The following is a 12,592-nucleotide window of genomic DNA, read 5'->3' as shown; positions in this document are numbered from 1 at the left end:
CAAAAGTTTTTTTATTCGACATTGTAGAAAATGTGAAAGCATAAATATCAGAGAGAGGATTGAAATCAATAGATCATAATCAAGATTATTGAGATGCAATTCATCACAGGAAAAAATCATGTTTTGAAATTCGTATGAAAAGTTCAACAGACCTTTCAGAAAAATTTGATGACTTTTGTGTACTGTCTCTGATATAAAATTATAGTGTTTTGCTCTTTGCTCATGAGAAGACTCGCATTTTGATAACAGGAAGCTAATTACATGGGGGTAGTGCACCACAGATCAACAATATGGAGAATTTGCATCCACTTCTACAAGTATTCACATCAAGTATGACTTCATCTCCAAGGCTTTTTTCAAAACATCAATGAAGCAAGAACAATATTCAAAATTCAAAACTTTTGAAGGGACTGAAATGATAAGAGAAGACGCAAGGATATTGTACAGAAAGAGAAAATCCGTATCATTTTGAAGTACCTTTCATTTCAGTAGGGATTTTCTGTTCATTTTTTGGGTGAAAATTTTTCAAAACACTCAGAGTTAAAAACAATGGTACTGTAGACACCCGCAGGTAGAGCACACTTCTTTCTCTCAATTTTATTTTTATTTACGTCTCAAGTACTGTAGGAGCAAGCTAATTCCTACAATAACACAGGCAATTGGCGATTACAAAAAAAAGAGATTCTTTTGAGCTTCGATGCTCTAAAAAGATTTCAAAACTTAAAATCTATGGTGCAGCTAACATGCGAGTGCCTATCATATATCCATATCTTCCGGTTTTTCTAGCATGTTAGAATTTTAACTCTGACATGTTTAACATTGGTACATGAAAAATATTCATATAAAATGAATGGAATTGTTAAAAAATGATCAAATTGAGCATCTCATAACCGATCGCCCGACTGTATGAAAATAGTTCCGAATTCTGAATCTTGACTTTTGCTCATTACTAGTACTTTCACAGGCCTGAGATCAAACTGACAAAACCTCTGGATCAAATTGAAAAAACCATCACCAATGTAGACAGATATGTTACCTAGCCATTTGACGTAGGAGTTCAGAAGAGATACTACGCCTCGCATGTCCCAGACATATGGATACAGATCATACAGCAGCTCTCGATTATTGCAAGCGGTCAGTCGATCCATCAACTGGTTCAGCGCCTCTGCGCAGTCATTTAGCTTCTTGGCCCGTTCAAACCATTCTTGAGCCTAAAATTCATACGTAGAATGTTATCAAGGAGGAAATCATACCTACAGTTCCCAAAAAAATTTCCTATGAATTTTTTACTTCATTTTCAGGTGAAGTTACCAAATTTTGTTGACTCACAGAGAGGAAAACATGACGGATAATGATGGAAAAAGCCTAGAAATTTGAAATACTTATCAAAATGTAAAAAATAGCCTGATACTTTCTGAGGTTCCACTGTTTCTCCAAACTTATATACTACTTCACACTTTATGCACTTCTCGAATCAAACACTCAGATGGGCACAACATTTTTGCAGGGTTGTCATGTGATAAAACTGACATAAAATTTTGTGAAAAATCCAAAAAATTCATTCATAAGGTCAAAAAAGCATTTCCGGTGGGAGAAAAAGCCAACAGTCAAGACATGGTTTAAAGCACTGCTCAGAGAATCATTAACAATTGTTGAGACATACTAACCTCAGGTGTTTTTTCGGCATTTTTCCTGCAATGTGATGTTGAGGAGACATGATGTGCGTTGCTTTTGAGCCAGTTGAATTCCTGGAGCAGCTGGACTCCTTGAACACCATGCTCGAACGGCAAATAGAAAAGATCACAGAGAAGCGCTAGGTCCTCGTAACGCAATTCTTCTTCGGGGGACTTCCTAAAAAAGTTGAAGCCAAATTTTAACCAAGTAAGTAATTACCGAAAAACGATATGTTGAAAATCGGTTGTAATAATTTAAATTTTATCTGCTGATACGAGAAATTTATCTGTATTCCGCGTAACTTCATCAGATGTTGAGTACATTTCTCTGATGTTTCATTTTTTAAGCCGAAAACTAAGTAACACAGAAGCTTGAAATTTTGTGAGTATATTCTTCATAGTCTAAAGTATATTCATAGAAGATTTAACAGCATTATATAGTTTAGTTCTTCATTCAAAAATTAAACATGAGAGAAAAATTAGGCTCATTGAAATGCAAATAGGTTGATTCCATCAAGAAACAACAAATTATACAGAATTATACAGATCATACATAAAAAAAAAAATGATTCTAAGTTTGCAAGTTTACTGCGATTTAAAAAAATTACTTGTAGGGATCAATCTTCACCTAAAATCCCTTGACAAAAATATAAATGCTACAAATCTCCTACAGTACCAAATTAGATGGTGAAAATTTAATTATTTTTAAAACACAATAAAATAGAGAACATAGAGGTACACGATTTGATTTAAGATTAATATCCTTTCCGGAGATGGATCAAAGAAAGTGCAGTTTTAAAAAACATAAACTAGGAAATTGAATTCCATTCTACATGGCAGCAAGGTTGCTACAGAAAATAGAAAATGAAATTCTCCAACATTTCACTGATTTCTCGGACAAATTTTAGTAAAATTTCCTCGCATTCAATAGATGAGCTGATTACAAATCCTCGATACTGAACCCGAACACACAAAATTTGTAATTCGATACATCAAACATATTTGAGGAAGTAAATAAAGGGGATTTATCAATTTTTCCTCGACACTTTCCGGATTTCATTGAATTTTTTAACTTCCGACACTTTTTGAAGATTTTCCTGGCTGTAGCAACTTTTTGATAGATACTTTCGGATCGTAAATATTAGCATTAATTCCTTGTGCATAGCTATTCGTTAAAAAAAAAAAAAAATCCAAAAATGAATTCATAGTTCTGGAGTCCAACACTTACTTCGCTTCAGTTCCATTAGTTTCTGGTGGATTGGTAGGAGGATCTACAATCATTGTTTGACTAGAGGGACTTGGTGATTCCATTTGCATTTTGCTGTTTGCGTCACCTGGGAAACTGGAACACTTCAAGAGAAGAGACTTTCATTTACTATCTAACAGTTTTTTGTTTCTTTGTTTAAAAAAAAAGTAAAAAAAAACATTTAAGTCATGTAGAAAGGGACGAACGCTTATGGTGGAATTTCTAGTGCACCAAAAATGTGATTTCGGTCAGAATCAATATTCACTGTTTCCTATGCTAATCACCTTTTAATACCTTCCAGAACTCTTCGTCAAAAATTCACTCACAAAAGTTAAAACCAGATAACATGGTCAAAAAATAAATGAAAGGTATTTTAGCAATTGAAACTCAGTTCCATTCTGGAAAAAATAATTTAATTGATATAAAAACCAGTGTTTAAGCTTGTGCACTCATGTCCTGAGGTACGAGGTACACGATTATGTTCATCCACTGACTAGAGCCTCTGGAGTGCAGGTTGTTTTAATGAACAACAAACATTTTCTGCTAACTGATTATCCTGGTAAAAAAATCTTAACATCAACGATGTCTGCAAAACTTGGGATGATTGTGGAAATTTCTGGGGTCTTGTGAGGCCCAGAAAAGAGAGGGCGTTTTTAATAGACCACAAACTAAAACTTCAGGAAAAAGTTTTCTACGAAAATGGTTGAGTATCCTTCAAAATTAAAACCCTTGGGGCCTGCAACCGAGAAATTTACGGCAGTGACTACAATAGTTGAGCCTTCATTCATTAGTTTTCAACTTTTTTGGAGGAGAGATTTCTTGGAAAATCCTCTCAATACTTTTCATACAAAGCATATACGTTAAATACTGTACTACTGATGGATGATTACTTGTTATCTGATGACCTTTTAGACCGAACAATTCATCCGATTTCATCTGAATCCAACAGATTCTTTTGCTCTCTTTAAACTTCAGAATTACGTTATTGTCAAAGTTTATTGATAATGTCAAAACTAGTCTTTCAACACTTCGGTGTTGAAAGCGCACAACACACTTACACTTACAGAAGTGTCCGAAGACAAGCACTCTGAGGTGGGGGTGGTTTTACAATCCATCGGTTCACTGATAACTTTATTCTCTGATGCAAGGGAGTTCATCACGACTGCAGGGCCGGTCAAAGTCACAGCAGGCGTGGGCTGCATTAAGCTGTCAGCACCGTTTACCTGTAAAAACAAAACGAAGAAAACACTAATATTAAAACACTATTTGTTTTAACGGTGATTTCAAAGACTGACGATGAATATAGCCAAGAGAGGCTGCGAAAAAAACGAAATAATTTTTTAAGTAGGTAACTTTTCAGTAGTTTTCAAAGACCGATTATAAAATTAAATCTTTTCAAGTAAATTTTCAAATTTTACGTCCTAATACTTAATGAATCATCAAAGAACAACAAAAGTCAATAATTTAAAGCTCTTCATCAAAAATACAGATATACATCATCAGAGACCTTCTTTTGAAACGTTTCTTTTGCAATTGCTCCACGCTAAAATATTCCCTGAATATAGGGACACCCAAACACAACACAAAAAGAAAAATTAACAATCAAAATTAACAAAATTAAGGAGCACTTAATTTCCATGCTACAGAATAACGTCATAGGAGCATTTGAATGTTGCCAAATTTCCTCTTAGAAAATATTCATTTTTGACAGAAGTCAGAAATCAGAAGAAAAATATTAACAAATTTTTCCAAAAATACAGGATATGTTAAAAGGGAATTTGGCAATGTCTGAGGACTTATACAGCGTTTTCCTTAGCGCGGCAGTTACGGTGCCAAGAACATCAGTGGCGTGGCGTGCTTTGCGATATATCGAATGATATGCCTTTTAAACCTATGGGTAAAGATCGACAAACGGGGTGTTCGCAGCGAACACCTTAATAATCGATTCTTTACTATAAGTTTAAATGGCATAACAATCGATACATCGTAATTCACGCCACGCCACTGAAGAACATCTGTTAAGTTTCGAGAAAAGGCCAACTACTTACAGCTGAGCACACTTCCGCCAAGGCTTGAAGCTGATTCGTGTTATTAGGCTGTGAATCAGTGACAGAGGTCGTAGTGGGCGTAAGGGACATGCATGTGTTGATACTAGGAAGTATGACCGGGACAGGGATAGCGACGGCAACTTGTGGCTGAGGTTTCTGAATTGGCCCGTAGACCTGTTTGTGCCGCTGGAATTCTAAAAGCCATTCATTTATTGCGTTACGCAGAGCTCGACGTGGATGGTAGATGTTGGTGGGCAACGAGGAGGGGACATCCTCTGACAATCCTCCGTCTTCAGACTCAATTTCAAGCTTGATGTCAGCTGAGACACTGTCGTCTGCAAAACCAAAAAAATTCAGCGCTTTAGGTGCCTCTAGAGTCTCATTATAGGGAGAGTTGAGGCAAGTGAGTCGACTCATGGATGTCACAGACCTGAATGCAAATTACACAGGTTGAACATTTATAATAAAGGGACTCTAGGTACCTCTTGAAGTCTGAGAGAATCCTTGAAGAATTCAAGGATGTTGACACACTTGTGTACCCAATGCGTACAAGGCAATTCACACAATGATAAGGAAAGCTCACAATTAGATGCCCACAAATTTATGGATGTCAATAGGCTGCGACTCAATTCAAATAAAGTAGATTTTCAATTGGAAAATAACTCCATTAAAAATTATACAGATATTCCATTGGAATCAGAATTAAGAAGTTAACCTGCATAGACAACAGTGATATGAGTCTCTTGGTATGAAAACATTTACACAAAGGAGGGTGCAAGATTTTTTTTTCCCCCAAGTTGAGGGGGGATCTTGAGAAAAAGCTTTCTTGAGAAATAACTGGAAATTAACCTACACTTTCCTTCTAGAATTATTCCTTTTCATTCCTCAACACATAATTCCCTACCAAAAATCTTCAAGTTTGAAACTGATGAACTTGATTCTCTTTACTATACCAGAGAAATGATACAGCTACTTACTCAAACTAAGATCTCGCAGTCCATCGATACTGCATCGGGACCACTGAGCCAACGTGTGGATGGCTACGAAATTGCAACCATACTCGCAGTTGGGATTGGTCAACACACCGCGAAGCTTCGGAATGAGATCGGGTGAACGCCCTTGGTATGGACCTAGGAAAACACGCTTTTGATCATAATCATTTGCATGGATGTTATCCCAAATCACCGGTGGCCTCCTCAAAACTTCTGTTATTTCTTCGATTGATTCCACAGTCAGCAGCCTGGAAATTACTTTCGGACCTGAAATAAAAAAAATACATAGACTTTTATGCTAAGATGTTCCTTTCTGACGACAGAGTTCATAGTTTTTAAAATTCATAGTTCTTTATGTTTTTCCTGTTTCTGCATGGTAAAGAAAAAGGCCAAATTTAGCGTGGAAAACAGTTAAAACAGCAAAGACTTAAAAAAAGTGTCAACGGAATAGCAGAAGTAGTACCAAAATACTCTAGCTCTTCATATAGTTTTCCCAACTCCCAACTTTCTTCCGCCAAATTGAATTCACTATCTTATTCCAGTTTCTTTGAGTCCTGAGTATTTTCCTACTTATCTCAAGAATAGCACAATAGAGATACTCTGAAATTTTGGTTCCACTCTTCTGACCTCTCACTGATATAGCCTTCGGTAAATCACATGAATTCTCACTCTTTCAACACTTTGACAGTGTTCAACCAGTTGGAACGTTATGCGGCAACGTCGAAATGAGCCGCCGTCACCGACGGCCAGCGCATATCTCTCCCCGCGCTGGACGGACTGAAATCCCGCGGTACCGCGTCGCGCCGGTAGATGCCGCGGGTATCGCTTTGATTGTCCTGTTTTCTCCCGCTCCCGTTTTTCCCGGAAAAATCTTAAGAAGAATTTAATTTTATGTTCTCACCCTGATTAGGGTATGTAACTTTTGCCTTTGCTTTGCCCAGCTTTTTTATCATTTGTTTTCTAGTTGTTTTTTTTTTACTTTATTTTCACCTCTCTCATTAATTGGATTGGCATGGCTCTAACTAGGGTCCCCTCTGGGGCCATGTCCAATTTGTAAGTATTCGATCTCTTGCCATAACTACTGGCTTCCAGTAGTCAATCACCTCTCCGCTCAAGCTCTCTCTCTCCTGCTGGATTCCAGTAGCTAAGTAAGTATTTTCTCATTATAAGTTTTTCCTGCTGGTTCCCAGCAGTGTTTTATTTTCTCTTAAATAGGTTTTTTTTTTAGTTTCGGTTTTCCTACTGGATTCCCAGTAGAGACTTTTCCCACTGGTTTCCAGAGGTGCCGCGTTTTAGTTAGGTTTTCTTTGCTCTCATTAAAAGTTCACTTTAAAATTCGTATAAATTCGTTTAGTTTCTTATTAAGGCTCTTCCAGCCACTCGTCAGTTAATTTTCTTGGCCTTCCGCCTCTTATGTAAAACTTCTTTTCAATCAACTCATTCATCTTTTAGTATTTTTTTTCGATCACGATCTCGCCTCAAAAAGTTAGGGAACCCAGACTCGTTCTGAAGTCGGCTCCGCGCAGCCTGGTATCCTTTAACACAAAAAATCATACAGTCCACACCTCTCAGTTATTTTTTTTTTCGATTTTTATTTATTTTATTATTATTAATGGTTTGTCCTGCCCGACAGACAGTCAGGTAGCCTAAAGAGAGAGGAGCTTGTTATTAAGGCCTCCATTACCGCAAGGCATTATCTGAAGGCTCCCAGCTAAACAAGAAGTCACTTCGGTCGGCGGTTTCTAGGGACCAAAGAAATTTTCAACTTAAGCAGGATATTGTCTTACTATAGTTCTGCTTAGCAAAATTCCATTGCATAACTTCAGAATCGCCAAATTAGCTAGTTACCTGTCCACATGATGTCTATATCAGGAGCCAATTTTGAGCCCAAGGTGTTGAGATACTCTGAATTTGAGACGTTTGGGACAGCTCTTGCAGCACAATACTGGGTTGGACATAACAGGAATTTAGGTTGGCTGAGGTGCTGATAGACTTCATTTGTGATGGAGACCTAAACAGTAAATAAGATTAAAGATCGACATAACTTAAAATTGGAGCAGTAATTCAAGTCAAACCACACAAAGAGTGAGCATATCCTAAAACGACAGTTTTTGATTCCAGGGATGTAGAAACTGTTTGAATGTGCCAGCCTGGACTTGCACGTGACATGAGGGAATTCAATAAGAAATTTTGTTTTGTTTTTGCCATAATTTCAGAATAGAATTGTGGGGCTGAGGTTGCAATCAATTTTCAATCTAGAGAACTTTCTACAGCCATGCAGGAATGTTTACAAAATGATAGATCTGTTCAGTTTGGCCTCCTTTTTGAGATTGCTGAACTATTTGATAAAATCTTTCTTCGTGAATCATCATTTGACTAAATTGAGCATTGAAGTCTGAAAGTAACTTTTATACGTTATACTAAAGGAAAGGTAGTAGTGCAGGGTCTTTGAAATATATCGTCTCTGATTCCAACGTATCACATGATATGGCTTGTTATCAATCTCTGAAAGAATTTTTTGTTTATTTTTTTGTCAATTAACCCACAAGGGCTCCACGGGATGTGTCACAGGATTTTTCCCAAGTTCAAATTGCAGGATTGAAACTTCTGGGATTTTTCCCCGTCAAATAACACAACACATTTCGTTATTTTTCTTATGAAATCGTTTCTGGGACACCACATGACTCTCAGTTAGCACTGTGGTTTGTATTGACTAACTCGATATTTTCCCCAACTTCGCAAGTGAGATTTTCCCTGGGACAAATTCCATGAAACGTCCCGTGGAGACAAGGCCTGCACCTAAAAAACCCTAATTTTATGTAAAGAGAGAGAGGGAGAGGGAGAAAAAAAAGTCTCTAATGATGAAAAACTCTACAGACCAAACTCCTTCCACCTGAATTGAAGATAAATCCTAAAATTTGATGTCAAAGTGTGTGCAGAAGGGGTAAAAGCCTCACCTGGGCATGTGCAAAAGATTGAAAAACTTCTTTATCGGCTTCAGACATTTCTGACTCAATATCGTCGAACAAAAGCGCAAATGCCGTGCATCCAAACTGATACACCTGCTCCAGCTTCCGTTTGAGCGTTGAAACCTCTTTCGTTGATGAATATGTGATATCAAGGCCAGGAGAAAGAGCATAGTAAAAGTTGATTCCGCACTCTTGAGCAGCAGTGATGAGGCCTGTCAAGTGCTCGGCCTCTTCGACAGTGTAGAGCTCGCGCCAGTAAACACGATGCTTGTAATCATCTTTAGGGGCATACAGGTACGAGTCCATACCCCACTTTTTCATCCTACACCAAAGAAACAATACCACTGTTGAAATTCATTTAATCATACTTATTTTTAGATAGTGATCCTTTCAGAAACGTTTCCCTCTCATGGGTTTGAGGTACAGTGATCTGAAGTAAAATCCTTAGCCAGGATGGGGAAAAAATCCTAAGATTTCGCTGAAAATTCTTGAATCTCCAGGTTCGTTCAAATATCCTCAAAAAATCCCTAGATCTTGCAAATGCTACATTTCAATTCCTATATCGATTTACATTATCAGCTTCTGATTGACTCGTCTAAATTTTGCCACTCTCTGAGAATGTTGAAAAATGCAAATGGGATGGTAAAATAGAAGGACAAGAGTTGAATTTTTTTTTTCTTAACTGTTGAACTACGGAGTGCATGGAATGGTGCAATTCGACAGTGCAAGTCGGCAATCACATAACTCAGTTTGCGACGTCGCAGACTTCCTGTCGTACTTTATTTTTTAAATGGAAAACTACTCAACAGCAATTCTTTAAAACTGTCATGATTTTTCTTCTCAATGCGAAGAAAATTCTGCAAAAACTTCAAGAAATAATGTCAATTTGCTCTCCTTTAAAAAAATGACGTAGAGGCAAAGATTTTCAGACACCGCAAACGAGTTATGTGATTGCCGACTTTCACCGTCGAATTGTTATATGTTAAACGAGAAAATAGTGTTGTCAATCTTACCCAAAAAAATGCAACTGACATTCAAACCGTTTCTCTAGTCGAATCTAAGGTCAATGCTAGAATTGAGGAGAGGTGCTTTCAGATCGGTTGACATTGTTTACTTTCGATTTGCAGATGCAGACAACCATATCCACCTTAAAAACATCCTCCTCCCGATCTTATCATAAAAAAACTTCTTATCAGTTATGATCCGCGACTTTCATGTGATTACGATTTCTGTGTGGCTAAAAATTAAGTGATACAAGCTTTGAAAGTATTAAAAAACCTATCCAAGCTTGTGTTCTCGCTTCTGTGAAAGTGGGATGTTTTAATGTGGATAGTAGTGACGCGAAAACGCCTGCAAATCAAAAGTAAACAAATATCAACTTATCTGAGGACACCTCTACAAGAGAGCCATTTTTCACTTCCTATTTCCATATCAGAAAAAATCCCTAGATCTAGGGATAAAGCCTATAACTTTAGATCACTACAGAATTATTCTCAGAGACCTTAGAATCTTGCAAAATTAACAATATTCAAAGACTTGTTATGATTTAAGCCGACACATTCTGAAATTTCATCATGACGAATTTTTAATAATTGCAATTTTCAATAATTTCATGATTAACTGATAAAAAAGCAGGCTTACTTCTGGAAAAGATCCTTTCGTTGCTCGGTGGTCCATGGTCTTCCATAAAAGCCTGAAAAATTGAAAATAGAAAGTGAGAGATCGTGTGATACTTCTTGACAGAAAGAAACCACAAAATAGAAAAAAATACAATGGAGTGCTCTGAAGTAATCATCTCTGCCACGTCAACTCAATAATTAATGAACGATATTTTCACATTTTTTCAGCTACAATTCTGTTTGAATGCTGCTATATCCGAGACTTTTCTCCTATACTTTCTTTCTCCATTTCTATGCTATAGCCAACAGGGCCAGTTGCTTTATCGGGGAGTTTCTCGACGCTTGACATAATTTAGGATCAACCCTGGAAATCTTCTTTATAACAGGCATTCCACACATTTGACAAGGATATAAAAGTTAGCAGTGCGGATCCAGCTTGAAAAAATTATGCGATCTTAAGATCATCGCCTGAAAAGATAGCCAGTTTTTATACCAAGAGGCTCCCGGCTACTGGGGGTGAAAACTCCATTATACAGGGGGCTGTCAACTTTAGCTTGTAAGTAACCTTTGACCTGGTGACGGTAAGTTTCATCAACCTAAAGGGGAAGAGCTGATCATGATGAGAGACCCAACTGTGTCAGTAAAATAGCAGATCGCTCACCCTAATTTCCACATTAGATGTAGATAGGTATGTAGTTCAATCAAGATGGCCGATCTTGGAAAGCGCTGAAGAAGTTGTCAATCAGATTGACTTGAATTTACACCCGGAGTTAAACCTACGGTCAAATTGGAGGAAAAACTGCAAGTGTGACTCAATCATTTGCGCTGTACAGTTAGAGATTTGGCGCCTGGCGCTTCATGACCAGAAAAACTGCTGATGATACAGCATACAGTGACATCCTACCGTCTCATTTTAACAGTGGATTTGCTTCTTGATTCTTGGATCGTGAGTAAGAAGTGAAATTAGGAACACCGATACAGAACTTGCGAAACTGACTTACCCTCGACAACACCACAAATGAAGTTACTGTTTTTAACGTTCAAATTATCAGTAAGAGAACCGATGTCAGCCATTTTAAAAAGCTAATGGGGATGTCATTCAACATTCAGCTCAGCGAATCGCGGACAAGTTAGACACTCTTGACGGCCAAACAAGTGAAGCTTGAAGAATTGTGAATGATACACAACTGAGGAGTTTCGATTATAGAAAAGATAACTAAAATATGTAAGACAGAATTCTAGAAAATTCAACTATCAGCTCTCTCTGCTAGCAGTCGCACATAAAACAACAACAACGTCACAACACAACAACGAATCAAAACAAAAGATTCCTCCACTGCCAAAAGTGCCAATCTCGAAAACTGTTTCCACCCACCCAAGACAACTACTTTTAGATTACATTCATGAAATTTTGCATGATTCTAATGTTTAAAATATTTATTTTATCGTAAAAGATCACATTGATCAATGACCAAAATTTGATAAGTGGGAATGCTAAGCTAAAGGAAGAATTGAGAGTAAAAAACTAAACATGTTTGGAATGCTGCAACAGTCCGATGTAATTAAAGTTGGTAAACATGAATAATATGAGCCAATCACGATTAAAAACATCTGGTACATTATTTTCAAACTATGGCGGGAACCATTTTAAAACAATTCCCTGGGCATTCCTCGCAAAATTGTACATTTCGCAACAAACCTAAAAGTTCAGAGGGTGGATATATTCAGGATGGAAATAATAGAATATTCGTAAATACTTCGGTGCATAGCAAAATAAAAATCTGATGCAATTCTGGCCAATAAATTTGCTTGAATCTGGAGTAACTGGGACTGGAAGACGCTAAGGTATTTCGATTTATTAAAAATAGGGGGGGGGGGGGGTTAAATATCTTTGATAAGATTCCTCGTGACCATCTGATATTATCAAAGAAAAATAAAGTACGTGAACGGGTGGAAATCTGGGGAGCATTGCAGGGATTAAACTGGGAAACATCAGGTTTGAATTTACCCACTTGATGCCCATGAGCCGCCTGTTATGTATTTTG

The 12,592-nt window shown here is 37.3% G+C and overlaps 1 protein-coding gene across 3 annotated transcripts in view; it reads right to left on the bottom strand.

The window, feature by feature from the left end:
* Oga (O-GlcNAcase) overlaps positions 1 to 11,853 on the bottom strand; it is a 30,352-nt gene extending 18,499 nt beyond the window's left edge. For 2 of the 3 annotated variants that reach the window (XM_019045603.2, XM_019045620.2), the window contains exons 1-10: positions 11,549 to 11,853; positions 10,570 to 10,621; positions 8,917 to 9,250; positions 7,808 to 7,970; positions 5,945 to 6,226; positions 4,968 to 5,302; positions 3,978 to 4,142; positions 2,902 to 3,023; positions 1,668 to 1,851; positions 1,037 to 1,211 (exon numbers count right to left, since the gene is read on the bottom strand). In XM_019045603.2, the coding sequence (XP_018901148.1) occupies positions 1,037 to 1,211; positions 1,668 to 1,851; positions 2,902 to 3,023; positions 3,978 to 4,142; positions 4,968 to 5,302; positions 5,945 to 6,226; positions 7,808 to 7,970; positions 8,917 to 9,250; positions 10,570 to 10,621; positions 11,549 to 11,621 (1,885 nt within the window). In that variant the 5' untranslated portion in view covers positions 11,622 to 11,853. The remainder of the gene's footprint in view (positions 1 to 1,036; positions 1,212 to 1,667; positions 1,852 to 2,901; positions 3,024 to 3,977; positions 4,143 to 4,967; positions 5,303 to 5,944; positions 6,227 to 7,807; positions 7,971 to 8,916; positions 9,251 to 10,569; positions 10,622 to 11,548) is intronic. The other variant, XM_019045611.2, reaches the window with a different exon arrangement.
* Positions 11,854 to 12,592: the final 739 nt, after the last annotated feature.

The sequence above is a fragment of the Bemisia tabaci genome, chromosome 9 (assembly GCF_918797505.1).
Source record: "Bemisia tabaci chromosome 9, PGI_BMITA_v3".
Taxonomy (NCBI): Eukaryota; Metazoa; Arthropoda; class Insecta; order Hemiptera; family Aleyrodidae; genus Bemisia; species Bemisia tabaci.
The sequence above is the reverse complement of the archived record's forward strand: the minus strand, read 5'-3'. Positions and strand labels throughout refer to the sequence as shown.